Source organism: Oryza brachyantha, chromosome 11, assembly GCF_000231095.2.
Source record: "Oryza brachyantha chromosome 11, ObraRS2, whole genome shotgun sequence".
Lineage (NCBI taxonomy): Eukaryota > Viridiplantae > Streptophyta > Magnoliopsida > Poales > Poaceae > Oryza > Oryza brachyantha.
This window is the reverse complement of record NC_023173.2, coordinates 119,630-143,826: the sequence shown is the minus strand read 5'-3', so window position 1 is coordinate 143,826 and position 24,197 is coordinate 119,630. Positions and strand designations below refer to the sequence as shown.

Sequence of the window (24,197 nt, the reverse complement as noted above, 5' to 3'; positions counted from 1 at the left end):
GACCTTGTCGCCGGCTGAGACCGAGCGCCTCAAGGTCGTCCTCCTCAACGACCAAGAAAAGGTCATCCTCCCTCCACTGCCTATATTGAATCTCTTCTGCCATTAATTTATAACTATTGTTTGCTTTTCATTTTAGCTCATCCCCTATATAATCATTGCATGTGTCGATGGTGTTCTTGTTGGTCTGGCATTGCAAATTGTGATCTTTACATGCCAGAGATCGATCGAAACCATTCTAGTGCAAAGATTGAACATGCATTACTGAATTTGTTACAAAGCATATCAACAAACTAATCAACTATGAAACCATTCTGAACCTAACGATGAATTAATCACCTTATCATCCTAGCTGTCCCAAATCCTTGAGATATATGCACAGTATGACTGCAAATTGATGAAAGACGTAATCATAACGTACTGTGACGGTCCTCATTAGGGGTGGCATCGGGTAGGACGGACACAAATAGTATATACACATACCCACAATATTATTTTGTGCCCACGGGTATATCAAATACCCGTGGCCGGTTTGAAAACTTGCCCATACCCATTAGCTGTGGGTGCCACGTGCCCACAGGCTTACCCATTTACCCATCACTATATTTATATACATGGTACATATAATAGAAAAAATTGTAATAAATAATCTACTTATGAATTATGTATTAACCATAATATCTTTTAAGCAATTTAAACATGAATTTAACTTAAAATAACCATATCATAGTGTAAGATCTAAACTAAAGTTTGGCTTAATTATACATTAAAACTTTTATGAACTAATAAACCCACTTGTCGATTTGGCGGGTAAACGGACGAACCAAGCATGGGTAGTGGTTACCTGTGTCCATGCCCATTTACCCATTGGGCATGGGTTTTGACCCAATAGCATACCATGGTATAAAATAAAGAACATACCTAATCCTAATAGGGTTTTTATCTACGGATAAACAGGTAATTGAGTATGATTGTCATCCCTACTCCTTATTTCCTATCCTATTCCTTGCAAACTCACCATGAACTGACTTATAGAACCACCTAGCTAACAAAGCAAAACCAGTAAAAAGGAATGGATTGATGGCTAGCTGGATCGTCTCATCCTAGCTTGATGTCGGAAGCTTCTCGTGTTCTTGTTGCCGACCCCATAATCTCACCCTCTCCAACGCCTATTCTGCCCATAGGAAACCAACATCAACATGATTTATGATTATGATCGGTTGTAAAAAAAGATTGTGATCATGTTTATTATGTGTTAGCACAAAGTGAATTGGTATATTGGTGTGATATACCTCTCTTGTCTAGTCAGTTTGGTAGACCATGTGCATGACGATTGTTGTCTGCATTGCCGTTCCACAAAGTATGCCTAAAGCTTTTTTACCACCTAATTACACACCCCAAATTAAAAAACGGCGGCAGATGTTTACATATATGTCTCCTACCTCTCTCTATAGGATTAAATTAATATCTTTGTTATAAAATAGTACTCCCTCCGATTTTTTTTCGACGCCGTTGACTTTTTTATCTAACTTTGACCCTTCGTCTTATTAAAAAAATATATAATTATTGACTATTTTATTATGATTTGGTTTATTACTAAAGTAACTTAAAGTATGATTTATAATTTTGTATATTTGGACAAAAATTTTGAATAAGACGAATGATCAAACGTAAATAAAAAAATCAGCGGCGTAAAAAAAAGTACCGTATAAAATTAGAGAGAGATAATACATGTTTGACAACATGGGCTATAGGACTGCAGGAGATTGCATTTGCATAAATTGTATGAGAGGAACCCCATGACCTTGATACATTTTTGCAATTTTTTCCATTTTCAGGGGGCAATTATTCCAGAATAGGGCATAAGATGCGTCCCCGGCGCGCCGGCGGCGAGGAGGAGCGGGTGCTGAGCCACGGCGACGTGGTGCTCCTCCGCTGCGACCTCACCGTCCTCCATGGCCCCCACTTCCTCAACGATCGCATCATCGCCTTCTACTTCGCCCACCTCTCCTCTTCCCTCCCCGCCCGCGACGACCTCCTCCTTCTCCCGCCCTCCATCCCCTACCTTCTCTCCAACCTCCCCGACCCGCCCTCCGTCGCTGCCGTCGCCGATCCCCTCCGCCTCGCCTCCCGCCGCCTCGTGCTGTTCCCCGTGAACGACAATCCCGACGTCTCCCACGCCGAGGGCGGCTCCCACTGGACCCTCCTCGTCCTCGACAACACCCACCCCGACTCCGGCCCCCGCTTCGTCCACCACGACTCCCTCCCGCCCACCAACCTGCTGCCCGCACGCCGCCTTGCTGCCGTCCTCCGCCCGCTGCTCCCCCCCTCCGCCAGGATCCCGCTCATCGAGGGGCCCACGCCGAGGCAGACTAATGGCTACGACTGCGGCGTCTTCGTGCTAGCGGTGGCCAGAGCCATCTGCCACTGGTGGGCGACCCGCCGTCAGGAGGGGGAATCCGATTGGTTCGAGGCCGTCAAGAGGGAGGTGAACGCCGACAGCGTCAAGGCCATGAGGTCCGAGGTTCTGCAGCTCATCGATGGCCTCATCCAACAGAAGAAGAGCAAAAACAGCCAAGATTGCTAGCTCTTCTATTTCAATTTGTATGTACAGTTCTTCAGCTTAACCGTCTCTCTGTTTTCGGTGATCATGTTTCCGTCAGTTTGCAACAACAAAAATAGGCACAACAGATAGGTCCTTGTGTAATCTTCAAATACTCTTCACCGTTGGTTATGGTTAATGCAACAACGCTATTGTGCTTATGTTTACAACTAACTTGACTGTATGGTTGAAGCAGTGTTGGAGTTGATGTTCTTATGTTTTGTGGTTCACAGAAACTGCCTAGCATGTGGTCGTATTCTATGCTTTTAGATGCTATAATTTACATTACAGACCAGTTGTAATGTCACTTCGGCTGTATTTTTTTTTTTGTGACTTATCACTCATGAGAGAGATGCTTGGTTGGTTGATGGAGCATCTATCTTCTCTGGGATGCCTGTGTATCATAGCAGTACTAATGCATTTTTCCATGAGCTTGAAACAGGAACAACAACTATAATAGAATAGGTATTGTGTAAGAATGCAGTAATCTTTGTGCAGGATTTGTGGGTTCAAATACTCTCACTGTTGGTAATGGTTAATACTTTGAAGTTACTTGAGTATAGAGGATGGTTGAATCAGTGTTGGAGCTCGTGGTCTTATCTTATGTTTTGTGATCAATAGACTAAATTGTTACGGTGTGGTGCCATTACCTAGTAATGGTAGAAGAGCTAATTTGGTGAACTGCAGCAAGGAGGGTAACTTTCTGGCATCTACCTACCACTTCCAGACCTAACAGTCATGCTCATGCATGCACCCTAACTAACCTTCCTTCTCTGCTCTCTCTGTCAGCCTTCAACTCCACTTCCTTAGTTGCCCGTCTATTGCATCTACCAGTCCGTGCCTGCAGGCTGTAGCAGCACACGAGACTTTGGGTATGTGAACCAAAAACCAAAAAATTTATTCCTTTCTCATTTTTTTTTCTTTTTACATGCACAAGGGGGGGAAACAGGTAAACATCTTGAAATAAAGCATTGTTCAGTACGTTCCCTTGTTTTGTTGTTTGATCTCAGCCAGACTTCAAAATTCAGCTAAAGATTGCATAAATTCGTGATTTTTTCCATGCATGTTATTTATTCTAGTATCACTCTTCTCTTTTTTTCTTTTGCCTCATTTCCTTTGTTTTACATCTTGCCTGGTAAGAGTTGCCCTTTGTTTCTCTCTTTTATTAATTTGCACACATATATCATCAGGGGGGAACACATCTATGACTCGTGTTCATAAATTTAGTTTAGCTGTACCTTCTTTAAATGCAAAAATATCTGTTGCAATTAAAATATACCTTTGGTTCATAACTTGTGCTATATTTTTCATCAGTGGGATATGCAAAGTCACAAGAAGGTCACTGCTGTGAAGCCTGTGGCATCCAGGCCTTCTTCCCAATTGAGGTCCTTCTCAGTGCTTCAGAAAGACTCCACTGCCACTGATTCTCCATGGGCCACCTCCCCGAAGGAGACAATCATATTAAGATGTCCGAAGGCAGCATGGTTCACTCGCCCACTGAGTGGTTCATCAACAAAAATTGCTGCAACCATAGTCAGTTTGACACAAAATTTAACTTCTCTTTGTTTCCTGCAAAGATACTTTATTTTCTTTCTGAAAGTTACATAACTTTGTGCCTTCTTTTAAAGTGATGCTTTATATTTTTTTTATATTTCTGCCCATTTGATGAACTTGAACCTACCTTTTATATCATCATGTGGTCATTTTCTGACAGTATGCTGAATTTTTTTAGTTAGAAGACAGTGGCTCAACATACGACCAAAAGAAAGCAGATACAACACAAATAACCTGTCAGGACAATTTGACAGTGTCCCACAGTGTCAGGCAGCCAGTTGTCACTGTGAAGAACCGTTTGGCCTATGATGGCTACAGCTGGAGGAAGTATGGACAAAAGCAAGTGAAAGGGAGTGAGTTCCCACGGAGCTACTACAAGTGCACTCACCCAACATGCTCTGTCAAGAGGAAGGTGGAGATGACACCAGATGGTCAGATTGCTGAAATTGTATACAACGGTGAACACAACCACCCCAAACCTTATCCTCTGAAAAAGCCGTCATTATCAAGTGTGGAGACTGTGGTTGCCACTAATGATGCTGGGTTAGAAAACCAGTTAGAAGGATGTGATCAAGCTATTGGTTCTGATGTTGTCATTGAAGCATTCAGTGGCCGCAAGAAAAGGTATGCTTATGCTGTAATGTTGATTCAGAACTTGCTTTTGTTACTTTGTTCCAAACATGTGCAAGTGCTGGCTTAGAATGGCAAGTAGAAGAGTTGTTTCATTAAGATGTTATGTTAGAAACCCACAGCCTCCTTAGAGGTTACTCCTAGATGATTGCTGTAAAGTTGTAATGTACCTACCTATCATTTCACGGGCTTCCATTTTGGAGCGGCATTACGTGATGCCTTAAATTCTTCATGTAAGATAACTCTGGCACAACATAATCGATTTAGGTTCAAATTTGATAGCTATGTGTGTCCGGAAAAACTGTTGGTGTAGAATACATTCACTGTGTAATAATGGCACTCTGTCGTGAAATTCATGCATTTTGGTTTAGAACTTTGTCAACTAGTCTATTCAGAGAAGTAAACAAATCATCAACTTGAGGATAGCTGCTGCCATGAATGCCTCATCTAAGAATTTTCTGATGCCATCAAGGTTGAGGTAACTGCAAACTAGGAGGGACTGCCTTATTAACTTCTTGATTTGAAAAATATGGGAGATAAAATTTGTGCATATAGTCCACTCAATTCCACATGGTGAAGAACACATGCATTAGCACTCGCAATTATCTGTGCTTGTTTAAGTTACTACACTTGTTTAAACCATGTACTGTACCAAAACTGTAGCGATAGTGGTTAATCTGGTATATAGTAAATCGGAGGGTGGAGAATGAGCCCAAGTGCAATTTACTGTGGTTCTCGGCTGTTGCACATTCAACAGCAGAATATCTCATTCCCTGGTGTATATATAGGTCTATGTTAGTGTCGCTTAAGCACTCTATGTCAAATGGTGCTAAGCTGTTAAAGTATTTTGATGTGCATTGCAGGCTTAGCAGATGCAATACGTGCGAGTACGTGGATGATAAGAGGGAAGGCATAATCTCGAGATCAATCTTGGAACAATAAATTTTCTGTACTGTTGCAGATATACTCGAATAATGTCAGTGAACTGAGTTGTTATGGGCAATTTGTAGACCCCGAACTGGTGTAGTGTGTACTGCCACTCTACCAGCTTCTAGCCTATATGTGTTTCAGAAGAGGATATTGTTTTAGAAGAGGATATTATTTTTTTTTTTGCAGGTTGCTTGGGTCGCTTCTTCTTTTCCACTGGCAGTTGGATTCTACGTCCTCCGCTCCTGATGGCTTGGAGGACACTATCTTTGTCGAAAAGGAGAATCAATAACTCATGTTCTGATCTCGTTCGGCATTGCCATGTGTCCTGCTCCCTATCCTCCTCTGCTGCTCTTGCATCCTCTTCTTCCTCTGCTGCTCTGGTGTCTGCTGATTTTACTGCTACTGCAGCTGCAACATACTTGCACTCTTGGGAGATGCAGGAACGACTCATTGATCCCCATGCATTAATTTGCTTGTTCTGCTCTCTATTAATTTTCGTGCTGCTAATGTTGTGAAGTTGCCTCTTGACCAGTAGCTGGATCTGACTGAATCTCTGGGTCTCACTGAGCATCAACGCTGTACACTGGAGGATCCGTTGTCTTTCCCTTGTTTGTTGTTGTGCTGTCTCGATAGAAAATCTTGAGAGCACGTTGAAGATGTCCTCTATACACGGATAACCAATCCGAACTCGCCCACTGATGCATATGTACGTAAAACAAAGAAAGCATTGGAACATAATTAAAAATCAGTGTGCACTAGTTAATGTTAGTACTGTTAAAAGCCAGGAATTAAGAGTGCAATCATTATATTTACACACAGCTACTGTTGTAGTGCCAAGTAGAGAACAACACGCTAGGGATTAAGAGATCAATTATTATATTTATACGTGTATTCAATGAATGATGAATAATGAGAAAACATATCATGGTATTGCGAGGTGTACGGTAAGGGTATACAAGGCGAGAGGAATGTAGGTATATGCGCATCCTGAAACCTGAACCAGCAAGATGCAGTCTGGTTTGGGTGCTGCTGCTTCTGAAATGCCAGTAAATAGACGTCGCTGTCTCTAAATAGAAGACGCACACGGCCGCCATCGGTGCTGACGACGTTCACAATGTGAAACGTCGTAGCGTGTTCTGGTTTGGCGATCGCCGCCGGGCTGTCCAGCTGCATTGTAAGAGGCGGCGTTACCGGCGCGCCGGCGAGCCTCATGCAGCATATGCGTAGCATCCGCCGATACCTTTTCATCATAAGCCTGTGAAAGGATCGGACACCCGCCTTCACGCCGATCGACAAAAAGTCCAAGTTCTGCAACATGAATGCATAAATGACAGTTAATTAATTAACAAAAAGTACTTGTAATTAACTACTGCAGATGTATGCATAATATGCTCTAGCCAATGCCAATCTCTACGTATACATTCATGCATGCATGCACCTGGACGCACTGCTGTTGACGCGCCCTCGCCCGCACACTCGACAAGATTTGCTCGAGCATCTGCTCGTCCTCCTTGGCATTCTTGCGCGCCTCCCTTCGTAGCGCATCCTCCGGCCTCGTCCTCCTGCCTGGCCGTGGACCACGCGCGGACGTCTCGTCGTCGCCGACGATCTTCTCATCATTCTTGGTCCCCGGGGCACGCCCAACCGCCGCCGCCTGCTTCTTGATGTTGGTGTTATTGGCCCCCGCCCTCTTCTTGATCTTGGCCGTCTCCTCCTCCCCGGCATTCTCCTCCGTCTTGTCCTTGGCCGGTCGGAGGGGAGAACCAGATAGAGGCACGTCGGCGATCTTCTCCTGTTTCTCGTCCTTGCTCTCCGTCCCCATCTCGCCAGCCGCCGGTCGTTGAAGCAGTACACCTGCACGGGCGGTCGGCGCGGATGCGGATGCAGACGCGGCAGCGTTCTTGATCTTTTCCTTCCCAAGCTTGGCCATTTCTTAGAGGAGCAGAGCAGAGGAGAGGAGAACGCGAGAAATGTTTCTTTTTGTGCGTGTTCTTGCTAGCTATACGTCGCTAGGCGTAGCTAAACGTGCTAACCGCCTCTTCCGACTTCCCTTTTTATTTCTTGCACCTTAAAAACGTTTTAACACATGTTACCTCCATTTTATATTATAATATTTTCAGAGTTTACATAAATTCATATACATATTAATAAATCTAGACATATATACAAAACATATAAATTGATATAAGGATCAATCAAAATCTTATAATACGAAACATATGGAGTACTTATTATTTCTTTTATTCTACGTTTCTGCCCACTTTTATTCACCTCGAAAGATTAAAAAAAACTTACTGTCGTTCGGCGCTTTTAGTTCCGGCCCAATGGGCCTGTTTGTGATTTCCAAGCCCATATTAGTTGCTACCTTTTTATCTAGGTATAACTCCTGCTCCTCACTCGCTATTTATTTTGCAAGCTTAGTGTACATTGCATTGCATTGCTGTAATAGACATACAACAAATTAATACCCTGCACGCTAATTAACAAGTCATATGAAGTTAAACTGAGTAATTTAGTTTGTTAGAACTGAAATTTGGTCCATAAGTTCTATAGTTTTACTCCACAAATAAATATGGACTAGCAAAATACTCACAGTTTGCTATGGAATTATATACAAAATGTTATAGGATTTTTTAGCAACTATACTAATATCACTTGTTTGAACTAAAGGACTATTGCATAACTGACCTCATTTTAAAAGATAACTGGGTATTTGATCTTACTTTTTTCACTTTTGTAAATTTAACCCCGTTTTTTAAAAATGAATGAGCCGTTTGACCTTAATGTTAGACTACCGTGAGTTAGAAGCAGAAACAAATTTTAAAAAAGAAAAGAACACACGGAAAGACCATTATACCTCTCTCTCTCTAACCCTATCTGTCCATCACTCCCTCTCAGTTCACAGTCCGAAGGGCCGCCGCGGCGGCGCGGCGGCTCGCGGAGGAGGCCGTGGGAGGCTGACGGGCGAGTTCATCCTGTGACGTTTCTTGAAAATGCTGGTCTTCTTGCTCGGGATTTCAGCAAAATGCAGGATGCACCAGTCTCCATTTTGAGGATTATAGATAGGAAATCCAAGATTGATGCAAGCTCTGATGATGGAATGGCTCCACAAAAAATGAAGGGGAATATAGAGTTTCAGCATGTAAGCTTCAAGTACCCAGCGCGAACTGACCTGCAAATCTTCACAAATTTGTGCTTGAGGATCCCATTTGGCAAGGACGCAAGGTATATGTGGTTCTCATGGATTTTCTCAATTTGCTCAAATCTATTCGCAGTGCTCTGTTCTCGTAAATCGTAATTACCATCAATTTGCTCCTAATTTCATCTTAATACCTCTTTAACATGGAACACATTGCTACAGAACTGGGGCAAAGGTAATCAACGACTTAACAAGTTAACAAGTACTCTCTCTGGTTCGATAATACTCGTTACTTTCGACAAGTACACTGTCTCTAAAAGACAACTTAGACCATTATTTTCATTTACAATACATCTATATCTATACTATTATAAAAAACGATAACGATTCGGTAGAGCTTTTTTTTTTCGTCTATGCTAACATCATCAATATGTCATGATGACGTCTATGATAACGATTCTTTCCTTCCTAGCGTGCGAAAAGGAGCAGCAACAACGCGCGGTCGTTTTTGGTGAGGTCGTATCCCATCCAGACTCCTGCAGCGCTGCACATGGGTCAGCTACATCTCGGTTTTGGTACGCGCGTGGGCCTGCAACAGTATCAGTAGAGGACGACGTCATCTCCCTCCAGGCTTTAGATCGGATTCTTTCTCCCAGACAATCTTTGTAGTCCAACGGATAGGGCGCGGGGTCCACCAACACCAAGCGTTGGGTGCTCGGTACGATCCCCAGGTCGATTTTGTTTCCCATTTTTCGGCGCTAGTCTGTTCTTTTACTTCCTTTTTTTCGGCGCTACCCTGTTCGAAGCCACGTTGTTTTTATTTACTTTTTTTTGTTGTTGAAAATTTTATAAAACCAAAAAATTGTCACTAAATATATTGTAAAAATAAATTATTATTATTATGATTTTAAGGCAGATTACTTTGATTTATAGGGTAGAAAAGCTCAAACCGGTGAACATAAAAGTATGCATTGTTTGGGTTGTCCGTCAAAATATCTGGCAACCATGCAACCATCTATCTACTCTGATCGTGCCTTTGTGACAGTATCAGATTTATGGCCCAATTAATAGGCCGTTAGCCGCGAAACAGTTTTGTGCTGGGTTCGATCCCCAGCTTGCTCGAAGCAAGGTCGCGCCAGCATTGTTCGAAGCGAGTTTTATTTTTTGTTGTTTTAAAATTTTATAAAACCAAAAGTTTCACCTAAATATTTCCTAAAAATAAATTGTTATTATTATTGTGATGCGATTTTAGGTGTATTATTTTGATTTTAGGGTAGAAAAGCCCAAACATGTGTTTTGTCCACTGTATCATGTTATTGTGATTTTAGGTGTATTATTTTGATTTTAGGTTAATTAGATTCATGTCATTACAAATATGTTAATTTAAAAAATTACCATTATAATTCATGTAATTGTAAATATGCCATTACAATTACTCATCTTCCATAGGCATGCCATTTTCTACTTATCGAAGGTTGATGGGCCCACATAATAGATCAAACTAATTTCGCATGGCCCAAACTGCCCCCACTTTATCTTTTGTCTGCCCTTTCATCTTTTCTCTGCCCTCCACCGTCGCCGTCGGTGAACTCCTGGAAGCTAATGACGCCATTGCTGTCGGTGTCGGCCTTGTGCATCATGTCGTGAGCTTCGTGTAGCGTTGGGTGGCCCATGCGCGCCATTGAGAGCGCAAGCTCAGCGGCGGGAGATGAAGCCGTTGCCGTCACAGTCGAAGGCTCGGAAGGCCTCGGTGAGTTGCGCCTGGTCGATGGCGACGACAGGGCGGCATGGCCCGAGGATGAGTGCCGCGAGGGATGCGAGGGCGGCGGGTGGCCGACACAGCGATGACGGAGTCGACAGCTGCGGCCGACCGGAGTTGACAGCGGTTGACGCGGCAACGGCGAAGTCGACGGCTGGCGGCGACCGAGGGGAGTCTCGACGGTGGTCGGCGCGGCGAGACGGAGTCGCACGGCCGGCCGTGCAGAGTGTTCACGGCAATCGGCTCGGCGACGGCTGAGTAGAGTGGGTGGCGGCAGATGGCGGCGGTTGGCCGAGAGTCAACGACGGTGGGCGGGCGGTGCGGCGGCCGCGGAGTCGACGGCTATGGCTGAGCGAAGTTGACGGCAGCGGGAGACCAACACGGCGACGACGCTACAACGAGGACGGCCGGCGTGGCGACGACGCAACGACGAGGGCAACCGGCGCAGCAACGGGCGGTGTCGACCGCGGCCGGTCGACGCGTTGAGCAGAGTCGGGGACGCGATGGGATAGCAACCTGGTCGTCTCCCTGCTCTTGCTTCACGCGGCGTTGGCTAATCAACCTTCCGAGATAAGGTGAGCCCATGCCTTGCTAATCAACCTCTCCTTGCAATTCATCCATAGGAACATCTCTGCGAAAAGCCAAATCACACACTGACCTCTTAAATTTGCTTGCTTTATTGGTCGGTTGATCCAGCCAGAGGAAGCAAGGAGTGGTTTGAGAGCGCGACGACCGGTCAGATCAAGGACTTCCTACCCGAGCACGCCGTGGACGAAGGGACGCTGCCCGTCCTCGGTAACGCGCCACCGACCGTGGATGGTGGAGTTGGCTGGCCGGCGTGGCGACGCCTGTGGCACGAGGGTGGCTGGCGGCCGGCGCGGTGACCGGCGGAGTCGATAGCGGCGGCCAGGGCGTGGCGACAACATCTGACAGAGGGCTTTCTTCCTCCCTTAGAGAGATTAACCAGGGGGATTTTAGGTAATAGGGAAATACATTGGTGTGCACTTGTGTCCAACAGCTCTCAAGGAGTGAAAAATGGCATGTATCTGGTAGAAGAATTAAATGGTATATTTAATTATAATGATATTTTTCTACTGATATATTTGTAATGATATAGATCTAATTAACCCTAGCTTTTTATACTGTTTTTAGGGATAGTTTTTTACACTGTTTTTACAGTATTATACTATAGTTTTTCACACTCATTTTTTGGTTTTTGCATATGTTTAAGAAAAAATTTAAATCTTCAACCTTACATTTAGAGTTGATTTTGAGTTTTCATCATAGTTTATTTTTTTATCGCTATGAACACATATATAAAAGTTTTATTCATAGATTATTTTCTTTCGTTTATTTTAAGTTTTACAGTACCATAATATAGTTTTTAAGTTTCACACTTCAATATTATAGCCAATATGTTCAAACTATTCTGGAAAAATACTAAAAGAATGTTAATTAAAGAAGCGTCTCAACGAATCTATGATATAGCACACATCGAGGTTTTTACATGGATAATAAAAAAGTAATCTATTAAAGTGAACATATAACGCATCCATGTTTGTACCACATTGTTAGAAAAAAATGTTTTAAAAAGTAGATCTCTCATGGGTATGTTTTCAAGTTGTTACAGCAAATTAGTTGTCGTGTTACTGCATTTTTTCTTTTGCGTTATTGCAGAATTTCTGTGAGATGAGTGGTGAGCTTAGATAGACATGAGAGGAAGCCCATAAGAGGGGTGACCCACGGGGGAACCCTTTAGACAACTGTTAAATGAGGTCGGGATGATTTTTGGGCCTTAGAAATAGGGATGAGAGGTGGGATGGGTCTTTAAGAGGCCTTGAAAGTGAGGGTCGTAAAATAGATTATACTAAAGGGTGCACGTATTAGTCTTGCTATATATATATATATGAAGCCTCTGTCCTATTACCATGTCACGGCGAGAAATTTACACCAAATTTCTGAACTATAACATGTATTAAATCTCGGTCCAGGCATCAGCCCGAGTACAACTATGACAAATCAATATACAGTTCCACGACTTAAAAACAAATAAAAACAATTATCTATCGAAATGCAGCGGAAAAGGAAAACAAACTAAACTATCTAATCTTCAGCTTCAGCTGGCGATGACGGCTCCAAACCACAGACATTCTTGACGGCGGACTGAACCTCACTTCAACCTTGGGACAACCTTCTGACTGAAACTCTAGCACTTACTCTGGCACTGGTGCAGGAAAAATTAAGCAAGGTTGAGTACAAACCACCGTACTCAACAAGTAACACCCAAGAGAGGGAGAATAATGAATGCAATAGGATATCAAGGATATGCTAGGGTTAAATTGCACAAAACAGTAGTAATTTAGCAAAACAGTAAACAAAATAGACTGAATAAAAGGTAAAGTAAGCGTTTAAAATTATCATCCACTATCCAACGTTACACCACGCTGCAACAGGCCCAAACCGTTGTCGAACGTTACACCACGTAGCGATAGGGCCAACCCTCTGCCAACGTTAAACCACGTTACGACAGACCCAAACCACTGCCAACGTTCAATCAAGTTATTTAAAAGGTTCACTAATCCCAATGAATCTGTCAGTTCGCCTAATAACCGTGAGCACGACTATTCGAATAGTTTTACTCTGTAGAGGTGTACAACTTACCCACAAGACATGACTCCCAAGCATGTTACCATATCCCAACGTATCACCACGATACCTCAGTACGGAAACTATGATAAGACCTTTCACCTAACCCTCTCTAGACAATCGCACCACACTTCAAGTTTCACCCTCTCCTTTACACCAAGTCGGGCAGTCCCCTCTTGTGCCTTGGTGAATCCGGAAGTAGCAGAGGCTTTCGTTACACCACGATTGCCCATCCATACCCCATCACGCTCACCCTTGCCTTGTTACGTCGAATAGGGACAAGCTAGATTACGAGTCTCACCGTTGCCCACTCTGGCTTGTGGTTAGTACGTGTAAGACTTTTAGAGTTTCCCGAGAACTGGTCCTTAACTGCCATGGGCATGACTCTCAAAACCATGCACCCACAGCCCACCATAAGCAATATTTTAGTTATATTAATCCATATTGGTTGATTAATAATGATCACAACCATAAAGGTCTATCAAAGTCTAACAGTTAATTAAATAATAATTGGTGAGCTAGTTGAACTAAGCATGCCTAAGCATCGCCTAATCCTAATTCTAGTCAAATTAACCCTGGGATAACAATAATAATGAGTGGGAATCGACGGATATATAAAGGTAAATGCCCAATAGATAAATAATAAATAGATTTGCATAAAACAATGCAGGTTTAATGTAAAGCTGGGGGAATTTTATAATCATGGGATCAATATGTTCAAAGAAGGGTGCCACTTGCCTTGCTCAGACCCACGAGAAACTTCGGCAATGACTTCGAGAATGAACGGCGCTGCGACGGGGTCAAAACCTACGACAAACAAGGCAAAACAAGCAAAACAGGCTATAAAACTACTGAAACAGAGAAAGAAACTATTTTTAATGGATTCTTGGTATTTTTTCTGGATTTAATGAAACTTGAATGGACCTAAACGGAGACTAGATAAATTAGTTATTAATTTTAGAAGGTTAACTATGTTTTTAAACTAAACAGAAAATCTTAATTGATTTATTGCGCAATTATTGGAGGAGCTGACATCAGCATGAGAGGAGAGAGGAAATGTTGACGGACGGGACCCATTGGTTAGTGAGACAAGAGGGGAAGAGGGGCTGACAACGGGGCCCACGAGGAGAGAGAAAGAGAGATGAAGGGAGCTAATGGAGCGGGCCCCACCTGGCGGACAGAGGGGAGGGAAGGACTGACGGGCCTGGCCCACTTTACAGCGGCAGAGAGCAGAGGAGGGAGGGGGAGAGCTCCAGCCGCGTGGCACGGGCGGGCGGCTGTCGCCGGTGGCAATGGCCAGTGGCCGGCGGGTGGCGACGCGGCGGCGGCGGGCGACGGTGACGACCGGCCGACCGGTGACGACGGCCGATGGTGCCAAGTGGTGAGGGGTGACGCAATGCCATGTGGGACGGTGACGCTAGGTGAGGGCGGGCGTGTGCGCGGGTGGCGGAGACAGCGAGGCCGAGCGGCGGTGGCTTGGCGCGCATGCATGCGCGGCGGCTAAGCGGCGACGTGGCGAGGGGAGACAGAGGAGGATGGAGGGAGGGGAAGCGACGCCGATGGTGCGAGGGACGACGGCGCACCGCGACGACATGCGACTGGCGACGGCGACGACCAGCGAGCGGCGGCACACCGGTGCGACGGAGACCAGCGGGGCGGCACGGCTGACGATCGACGGGCACGGTGGCGACGTCCGGAAACACTAGCCGGGTCGGGTAGGCGACGGTGACGGCGCGACCAAGCGGCGGCGGCACCCGAGATCGGCGGCGGCCAAAGGAAAAGTGAGAAGGAGAGGCGAAGGGGGGTGCTCACCGGCGACGCGGAGGGTGGCAACAAGTTGGCGTCGAAGAGGCGGAGGCGGTGACGCAGGTGGGCGGCGCGCAAGGAGAGGGGTTTTAAAGGGGTGCGGCGCCGGCTAGGGCGGGGAGGTGGTTAGAGGCGCCGGAGAAAGAGGAGGGGTGGTTGCACCGGTGTGAGCAGGATGCGCGTGCGGACATGGCAGCGTAGCGCACGGCGTGCGACAGCTCGGGCTCGTAGTGCTCGCGGGCGGGGTGGCGAGAAGGAGCAAAGCGGCGGCGATTGCGGGATGCACGCGGCGCAGTCGAGACGCGACGACAACACGGCGTGCACGCGGCGTAGACGGGGTTGCAACACAGGCGCGACGCGGTGCACGCTATGGCGGCGGTGCAAGGGGAGGCGGGACTTATAGGGGGAGGGGTGACCGGCTAGGGCGGGCGGCGGTTGGCGGCGGTGCTTGGGACGGGGCCAGCGGTTGTGGGACGGCAATTGCGGCGCAGCCGTTAGGCCGGCGCGAGCGGAGCAGCGGCCGATGCGCAGGTCGGTTCGGCGGCGCGAATACGGCGCGCGTGCAGGCGGGCGCGATCGACTCGATGTGGCGGCGCGGGTGCGGGAACGCGGCGTAACGTGGCGGTAGCGGCAGAGGGAAGCTGGTGGCGTGGCGTGGTGCGGCCGGCGCGGCGAGCAGCTGGCGGCACGTGACGACGTGTGGGCACGCGAGTGTGGGCGCCGGCTGGAGGAAGGTGAGGATGTGAAGGGCGGTTGCCGAGCGCCACACGGTCAAGGCGGCGGCGAGGGCGAGCGAGCGAGATGGCGAGGCAAGACAAAGGAGAGCAGCGGCGCGGTGTGCGAGTGCCACACGATGGCGAGACGTGGCGTGGCGAGCGGCTCGGCGGCAGTGCACCCGTGGCACGCCTTGGTGGGACGAGCGCAAGATGCGACGAGGCACGAGCCCACGGGCAGAGAGTGGCCGGCGCGCGGCAGAGCAATGGCGTGGGCAGGCAATCGCGGGGACGCGGCGCACGAGCGAGCACAAGCGCTAGCGCGGCGTGGGGGAGGCAAGGCATAGGAGCGGCGGCGCGTGGAGCAAGCGCGACCCAACGGTGTAGCGGCGAGGCGCTAGACACGGTAGCACGGAGAACTCATGGCGCGACACGGCGATTGCGATGGAGGGCGGCTGGTGGCTCGGTGCGGTGTCGCGATGCGAGGGAGAGGCGGGCGCCAGAGGATGAAGATGCCTCCGATAGGTGGGACCCACCTGTCGGTGGCCGAGGGAGAGGGGTAGGTGAGCCGGACCACGGGCGCGGGTGGCCGTGGGCTGGCCCAGCGGGAGAGGGGGGGAAGAGAGAGGAGAGCGAGCGGCTGAAATGGGCCGGCTTGGCTTGGCCCGGTGTAGGATGGAGGGAGAAGGGGAAGGCAGGAGTGAGTTGGACCGGGAGAATTCTTGGGCCGGCCTAGAGAGGAAGGTAAGAAGGGCGCGGGAGGAGACAGGCAGAGCAGAGGGAGTGGGCCGACTTGCTGGGCCGAAGGAAAGTGGGTCGAAGGAGGCGATGGAGACTTAGAGCGCAGGTTGGGTCGCGACTCGGAAAATCACGAACAGATAACGTATTCACATAACAGAACCAAAACATGCACGAATTAGAGATTCGCACGACGAATCAGATCTGAAACACGAACCTGTGTACTGTTCGCGGGAAGGCGACGGGATTTAACGACCCGTTAAATTCAGATTTAATGACTCGCTAAACTGGAAACTAAACGACTTTAACGTAAAACCAATCTATGTACGAAATTGAATTTCATATTGTAGATCAATCTCGCGCTATCCAATAGATTAGAAAATCTAAGCAATTACACGGTAGACTAAAGATAGATTGATTCGCATGAGTAAAACATATGCGAACCTGAGATTTGGTGGAGAGATCAGTGATGGATCACTGCTGTTCCTCGTTGTTCGGCTAGAAAACCTAAACAGTTAAACGGTAGATGAATTTAGATTGATTCGCAAGAATAAAATATTTGCGAACCTGAAGATCAGCGACAGATTAGATCAGCTTCGGCAATTGCGAACAGGAAGCAGCAGGGCTGCTATGGCTTGCTGCGCAACTGCTGGATAGGAGGCGGCTCGAGGAGCACGGGAGAGGGAGACAGGGAAAAGAGGCAAGGGTGTAGGGGGTATTTATAGGGGGAGCTAGAGATAAATCTAGTTATCCATTCCCTATCAAAAGGGAATAGATAATGTGTCAATGGGATAAAACTAGAGTCTTAATTAATTGGAGTTATTTTTACTGTGAGAGAGGAGGTGGTGGGCTGCTCACGGCCAGGAGAGGAGGAGGAGATCGTGCACACGGGGGAGAATCAGAGGAGCTCGGCCAGGAAGGGAAAAAAAGGAAAAGGGGAAGAGAAAAGGGAAAAGAGAGAAGGGAAAAAGAAAAGAAAAAGGAAGAAGGGGAAAAAAGAAATTGCCTCCAATTTTGCCGATTTTTATTAGGTTTATTTGAGCAAATTTTATTGATTGTAATTCAAGTTTAAATCCTGTTAATAATTTAAAATGCTTTTCGGGACATTTTAGAATATCCAAAAAGCTTCCAATTAAATTAAATTAATTGCACTGGGTTTTCTCCTGAACTTTAATTAACAAATTAATTTTAATGCATTATTTAATTAATTTTCGGCTAGGGTAAAACTCAAGGCATGACAAATCTACCCCCTTAAACAGAATCTCGTCTCCGAGATTCGGAGGAGCTGTTAAAGAGGTGCAGATAAGTAGCCTAGAGTTGGAAGAAACGCTTCCTTGATTTTCTTCGGTTCTAGTCGCTCCAGTGTTGTTGCGGTTGTTGTCATTCCTTGTGTTCACCATCTTCAGAGCAGAAGGAGAGAACAAAGGGAGAGGAGAACAAGCAAAAGGGCTTTTCTGAATTATTCGACTGTAACTTTCTGATCTTGATTAAAACACTTAAAAACCATGCAACTCCTGGTGGTACAACCATAACACCACCACTTGTTATGGTGAACCGCTAACCCAAAACAAACCTAGACACACAAACTGCCAAGCAACGACTAAAAGACGATTCTAGAGTACGTCTACGGCTCGAAACGGCTGCGTCGACTGAAGAAGCAAAGCTTGACTCTTGAACGACTTATCTTCATCTTGAGAACGACGCTTGGAGTAGCGAAGACCTGACTCTTCACCTCTGGGAGAATATTACTCTTAAGTCTTGACTCTTCACCGGAAGATGTTGCTGACGATTGCTGCGATGAAGGCACGGGTTACGTTGATAGGATGACACACATCTAGAGAGATCAAGGTTCGAAAAGCAAGTATGTTTGACTAAATTTTCAAAACCAAAAGACTCGACTCTCTCTTTTTTTTTCAAAAGACTCAAATTTTACAAAACCTAATGCATATGACAGAAGGCTCCTAGGGTTTCCATTTGGCTCATCCTACGGTCAAGATTGGCTCTGATACCAACTTGTCACGTCCAGAAATTTACACCGAATTTCTGAACAATAACATGTACTAAATGTCGGTCCAGGCATTAGCCCGAGTACACACTATGACAAATCAATACACAGTTCCACAACTTAAAAACAAATAAAAACAATTATCTATCGAAATGCAGCGGAAAAGGAAAACAAACTAAACCATCTAATCTTCAGCTTCAGCCTTGGGACAACTTTCTGACTTAAACTCTGGCACTTACTCTAGCACTGGTGGGGAAAAATTAAGCAAGGCTGAGTACAAACCACCGTACTCAACAAGTAACACCCAAGAGAGGGAGAATAATGAATGCAATAGGATATCAAAGATAGGCTAGGGTTAAATAGCACAAAACAGTAGTAATTTAGCAAAACAGTAAACAAAATAGACTGAATAAAAGGTAAAGTAAGCATTTAAAATAATCATCCACATTTCAACGTTACACCACGCTGCAACAGGCCCAAACCGCTGTCGAACGTTACACGACCTAGCGACAAGGCCAACGTTACACCAATAAATGTACATATTCCTTTCACATTGTCATCAGTTAAATTTTAACTCCACAGTGTATCGTAGTAAACACCCCATGCATATATAAGTTATTTTTAACTTAACATTTGTATTTGTCAGTTATTTTCTAACTCCACTAGCTTTGTTCGGGGGTGGTGGGAGGGGGTGTAATGACGTGGAGGTTGGTTGGATGATCACTGTGTGACGCGCTACAGTGCTTTGGAGCTGTAGCACTTCTATGGCGCGCTGAAGCACCACCGTGTATACATATTAGCAAAACTAATATGTGCACCCCTTAGAATAAACTATTCTATGTCCATCCCTCTCACAAGGCCCAAACCCTCTCCCACCCCCTTCCAAAGGCCCAAAACCCCTCTTCTAGTCTGGTCAAGGCTCTCTCCCACCGGTCAAATCCATCCTTTGACCTCCTCCACACCCCACCTTTGTTAACTCGTGTCTATCCGAAAAGTGAATGCAAAAATACAATAACATGCCTTATAAAATACAGTAACAACGTCAAAATATAATCACGACGGATATAGTTTTTTAAATCATATTTTTTAACCAATGTGGTGAAAACAGTTTTGAAAAATAATATAAAACGCATAAGATATTGCTCTCTAAAGATTGAGAATACAATCTTTTAGCTCATTCATATGCATTAGTTGCCCTGTAACAACAGTATCCAGTCCTAATGTTACGGTACTCATGATATTACTATACTTTTATCATGATGTTATTCAATTGTGCAACACACATGTTACTACACGTATATCGCGATGTTACTGTACTTCTGTCATGACGTTACTACAATTGTGCAGTAATAATGCACATATTTTATAACAACATAACGTTATTACTACACAGAAGACACATCGTTACTGCACTTATAGATATTTCTTAAGATTTTGAACTTTAAACAACTTTATCTCTCACCTCATATATTATTTTTTAAAAACTTTTGTACCATATTGTTTGAAAAAAATGTTTTAAAAAAGTAGATCCTGAGACCTCATGGGTATGTTTCGACGTTGTTACTGTAAATTAGTCGTCGTGTTATTGTATTTTTATCGTCGTGTTACTACACAATTCATATGAGGCGAGGATAAGGTTAGATATACATGAGTGGAAGCCCATAAGAAGGTAGATCCCAGGGTTAACCCTTTGACCAGCCTTTAAACGAGGTGGGGTGGTTTTTGGGCCTTGGGAGGAGGATGGGAGATGGGATGTGCCTTAGAGATCTTAGAAAGAAGGGGGTACAGAACACCTTATACTAAGGTGGTGTTTGTTTTCACGGACTAAACTTTAGTCCTTTGTCACATTGGATGCTTGACATAAACAGTAAACATAGACTATTAATAAACCTATCCATAATCTTGGACTAATTCACGAGACGAATCTAATGAGCCTAATTAATCCATGATTAGCCTATGTGATGTTACATCAAACATGTGTTAATTATGGATTAATTATGCTTAAAATTTTTGTCACACGAATTAGCTCTTATTTTCGTAATTAGTTTTATAATTAGTTTAAGTTTAATATTTATAATAAATGTCTAAACATCTGATATGACATGGCTAAAAAACTTTAGCCTCATCTAAACACCCCTAAGTGGTGCACACATTAGTGCTGTTCTATATATATATATAAATATATCTGCTACCGTAAAAGGGAGTAGTGGTGGTGGTGAATCTGTAACCTATTCCACCACCAACTCCCTCCTATTTTTTCTTTTAAAAATAACTTAGACATATATATCAAACTATCTTATTATCTTCACTTTAATAATTTACTTATGATATTTTTAATATGATACAGTAGTATATATAAAAGAGAGAAAGGACCCCATTAGACCCACCCGGTCGCTGCCGCTCCCAGGTCCCGTCCCCTCCCCTACCCTACCCTACCCTACCCTGCCCGCCGTCGCCCCATCCGACGCCGGCCTTCCGTCGCCCCAATCCGATGCCGGCACCGCCGCCCCCATGCGCCGCTCCCCCCCGACGTCGGTGCCCCCATCCGCAGCCGCCGCCCAACGCCGGCGCCCCCGTCCTCCGGTCCTCGACACCGGCGCCCCCGTCTGCCGCCCCCCACGCCGGCGCCCCCTTTCGCTCCCCCCCACGCCGGCTCCCCTGTTCGCCGCCGCCCAACGCCGCCGCCCCTGTTCGCCGCCGCACAACGCCAGGGCCCCCGTCCGCCGCCGCCCGGTGCCCGACCTTCCTCCTCTCCGGTTAGTCTCCATCCCCCTCCTTCCCTCTATGCGTAACTCGTTCTGAACCAGGTTTTGGGAAAAAAAAAAAGAAGAAACAAACCTAGCGTCGAATTTTCATTCAAGTAAGGCTTCGAATATTATTATTTGGTATCCCTAATAATTGTTGCATGACGTCAGCGACGAGAAAGGATGTTGGAGAGAGGGACCGGAAAAATAGCGAGGAGGAGGGATTTATTGAGGAGGAAGAGGAAGAGGAAGAGGAAGAGGAAGAGGAAGAGGAAGAGGAGGAGGAGGAGGAGGAGGAGGAGGAAGAAGAAGAAGAAGAAGAAGAAGAAGAAGAAGAAGAAGAAGAAGAAGAAGAAGAATCCATTGCTATGTTCCGCCATGTCTGGACAAGACTACATGGCCATCACTTTGGCTCCTTCGAACAAACCAGTCCGTACTCTATTTCCAAAGAAGAGGAAGAGGAAGAGGAAGAGGAAGAGGAAGAGGAAGAGGAAGATGCCATTACTGTGTTCCGTCGTGTCTGGACAAGACTACATAGCCGTCACTTCGGCTCCTTCGAACATACCAGTTTGTACTCTATTTTCACATAAACAAATAAAAAGGCCGATTGATAGATTGCTTAGTTACTTCATTATTCTTTCTGATTAATTGATCTTAGTTTGGATCTACCGCTGCAGCTTACCCCCCTATGCGTTACACGTTTGGACACATCCCACAATTAGCCGGCTGCGACAATGGATTGCAACTTTTCTCCATCAGACTACTCCTTCGCGGAGATAATACAAAGGTCGATGATGCACAAGATGGTCTCCAGTGGCAGTGGCCCCTTCATGTGTATGGCCTTGTCGCTGCTAGGGACTCGCTTGATCCTAGGCGCAACCTTCTTTTTCACCGCACCAGAGATAACTGCCAAATCCTTACTCAGCAGGTACTATACATCTTTCATGGATTGATTTCTAGACTATATTAGTACTAGTAATTGATTGAATTTGACATTATATATGCTCTTGCAGGATCCATTTCTAGTGTTAACAGGCCCATCTCGCGCTATCGTCTTAATTGATCCTGTTCAATTTGAAGTTCAGCTCAAAGCAAAAGCCACCGACGACAACCACCAAGATCAAATTCTTAACTTTGGAGTCGTGGCATCTGGCCATGCCTGTTCGTTTCAATCTCCGTTGCGGTGCATCAGCAAGCGAAGCGAGCTGGACTTCTCACTCTCATTGCTTGAGAGATCAATTGAGGCCACTGTCAGTGTTGAGTTTGTTGATGGCTCCTCATGGCCGGATCATCTCCCAGGAAGGATTGTTTCCCGTACGGCTAGCATAAAACATGCAGAAATTGTGCTACTTGATTCTCGGCAACAACAGCCACCTGGGAGACTGCCTATGGATGATGGCAATGTCATTCAACTTTCAAGGCGTGTCGTTTCAGTGGAATTAATTGGCCGACTCATAGTTGAAGTAATGGCTTTCCATTCCCTACATCAGGTTGACAGTGACAACAACCAGGAGCAGGATCACTCACAGCAGCAGGTACTACGAGGAGTATTTGCAAAATGCCATGTTGTTTTCGTGCCTAAAATTGCTTCAGTGAGTGTCAAGACGTGTGATTTAGGAGGCCTATGTAACCTCAAAATCTCTGTTGCTTGGTCTCTGGTTGATAGGCTGCCTCCACCTGCCTATTTTGCTTATTAGAGTTTGTTTATGGTTCCTCATGGTCAGATCATCTCCCATGAAGGATTGTGTCTTCTATTATATTTGAGGCATGTTTCAACTAATCTTATCTAAAAGATGGCTATTGTCAACGATCTGTATTGACAGTAATATATGGGGTAGCTAACAATGTGCAAAGATCGATGGTTAGATGTAGACACGGGTTACCTAGTTTCATGCTCTCGGTATGCGAGATAATACTCTACTCCTGCTCGATTGTATTTGATAGTGTACAAATCAACTAGGAAATAGCCGATCTAAATAAGACGTGTCCCTTGTGTGGTGCCCATATCCCTCTTATATATATGAGGGCCCCTTGGTATGCGAGATAATATATATGAGGGATAGGTTATAGATAGAGACCTAATCTGATAATATCAAGGCTTACCTGACCTTGATACGATAAAGTCTAGCAATCTCAACATGCAATCCTAGATGTAACCAAAATCTAATCAACCTAGTACAAGATAATATTGTATTTCTTGTCTAGACCTAGTACAAGATAATATTGTATTTCTTGTCCAGTACCCTCTAACCTATATAAGTATGTACAGATTATGAATACCCCAAGTACGGATACCCCACAACTATTTTGTTCATCTGTTGGCAGAAACAATATTTTGATTGCATCCTTAATTACTACTTCCACCGTTTCACAATGCAAGACTTTCTAGCCTTGTTTAGATTCATATAGATGCTAATGAATTTAGACATATATACAAATTATATACATTCATCAATGGATAAATCTAGACAAGACTAGATATCTTACAATATGAAACGGAAGTAGCAGTAAGTAAATAAGCTAGCTAGAACACCTGCACCTGCACTTCTGTAGATGAACATCGATCATGTGTCGGAACATATCGACCAAAGCAGTTATTCAACATTTGACCATTTCTCCATTCCTAGCTATACCTCCCTAAAATTTGTATTCCCTCTGGTTATGCTTATTTGACGTAACTAAGCACTCTCAGCGTCAAGTAAACATCAACAGAGATATCAACTCTCTTTATAAACAACCAATAAAAGAAACCATATATATGCACATCAATAACTAGCACTTTGGTTCCATTCAGATATGCAAACTAGCTACAAAATTGCTGCATACAAATGGACCTACCAAACTACCTCCCTCTATCTATGTATCAATGGCACCTGTAATTTCGCCGATCATTTTTTCCGTGAGCTTGCAACAGCAACAGGTAGAACAGAATAG

The 24,197-nt window shown here is 45.2% G+C and overlaps 2 protein-coding genes across 2 annotated transcripts; both read left to right on the top strand.

Moving 5' to 3' along the window:
- The first annotated feature begins 1,778 nt into the window (after positions 1 to 1,778).
- LOC102718700 lies at positions 1,779 to 6,641 on the top strand. Its single transcript, XM_040528750.1, has 5 exons — positions 1,779 to 2,579; positions 3,658 to 3,734; positions 3,914 to 4,132; positions 4,332 to 4,777; positions 5,647 to 6,641. The coding sequence occupies exons 1-5, from the start codon at positions 1,865 to 1,867 to the stop codon at positions 5,723 to 5,725; spliced, it is 1,536 nt and encodes a 511-aa protein (XP_040384684.1). The 5' UTR covers positions 1,779 to 1,864; the 3' UTR covers positions 5,726 to 6,641.
- A 14,908-nt stretch (positions 6,642 to 21,549) lies between these two features.
- Positions 21,550 to 23,216, top strand: LOC102718415. Its single transcript, XM_040528709.1, has 3 exons — positions 21,550 to 21,830; positions 21,941 to 22,191; positions 22,277 to 23,216. The coding sequence occupies exons 1-3, from the start codon at positions 21,632 to 21,634 to the stop codon at positions 22,958 to 22,960; spliced, it is 1,134 nt and encodes a 377-aa protein (XP_040384643.1). The 5' UTR covers positions 21,550 to 21,631; the 3' UTR covers positions 22,961 to 23,216.
- The last annotated feature ends 981 nt before the right edge of the window (positions 23,217 to 24,197 follow it).

Coding starts and splice junctions, on each gene's coding strand:
- LOC102718415 (XM_040528709.1), top strand. CDS start 21,632: ATGTTCCGCCATGTCTGGACAAGACTACATGGCCATCACTTTGGCTCC. Junction 21,831..21,940: donor CGGCTCCTTCGAACATACCA/GTTTGTACTCTA, acceptor CTACCGCTGCAG/CTTACCCCCCTATGCGTTAC. Junction 22,192..22,276: donor GCCAAATCCTTACTCAGCAG/GTACTATACATC, acceptor ATGCTCTTGCAG/GATCCATTTCTAGTGTTAAC.
- LOC102718700 (XM_040528750.1), top strand. CDS start 1,865: ATGCGTCCCCGGCGCGCCGGCGGCGAGGAGGAGCGGGTGCTGAGCCAC. Junction 2,580..3,657: donor GAGCAAAAACAGCCAAGATT/GCTAGCTCTTCT, acceptor CGTGATTTTTTC/CATGCATGTTATTTATTCTA. Junction 4,778..5,646: donor TTCAGTGGCCGCAAGAAAAG/GTATGCTTATGC, acceptor TGTGCATTGCAG/GCTTAGCAGATGCAATACGT.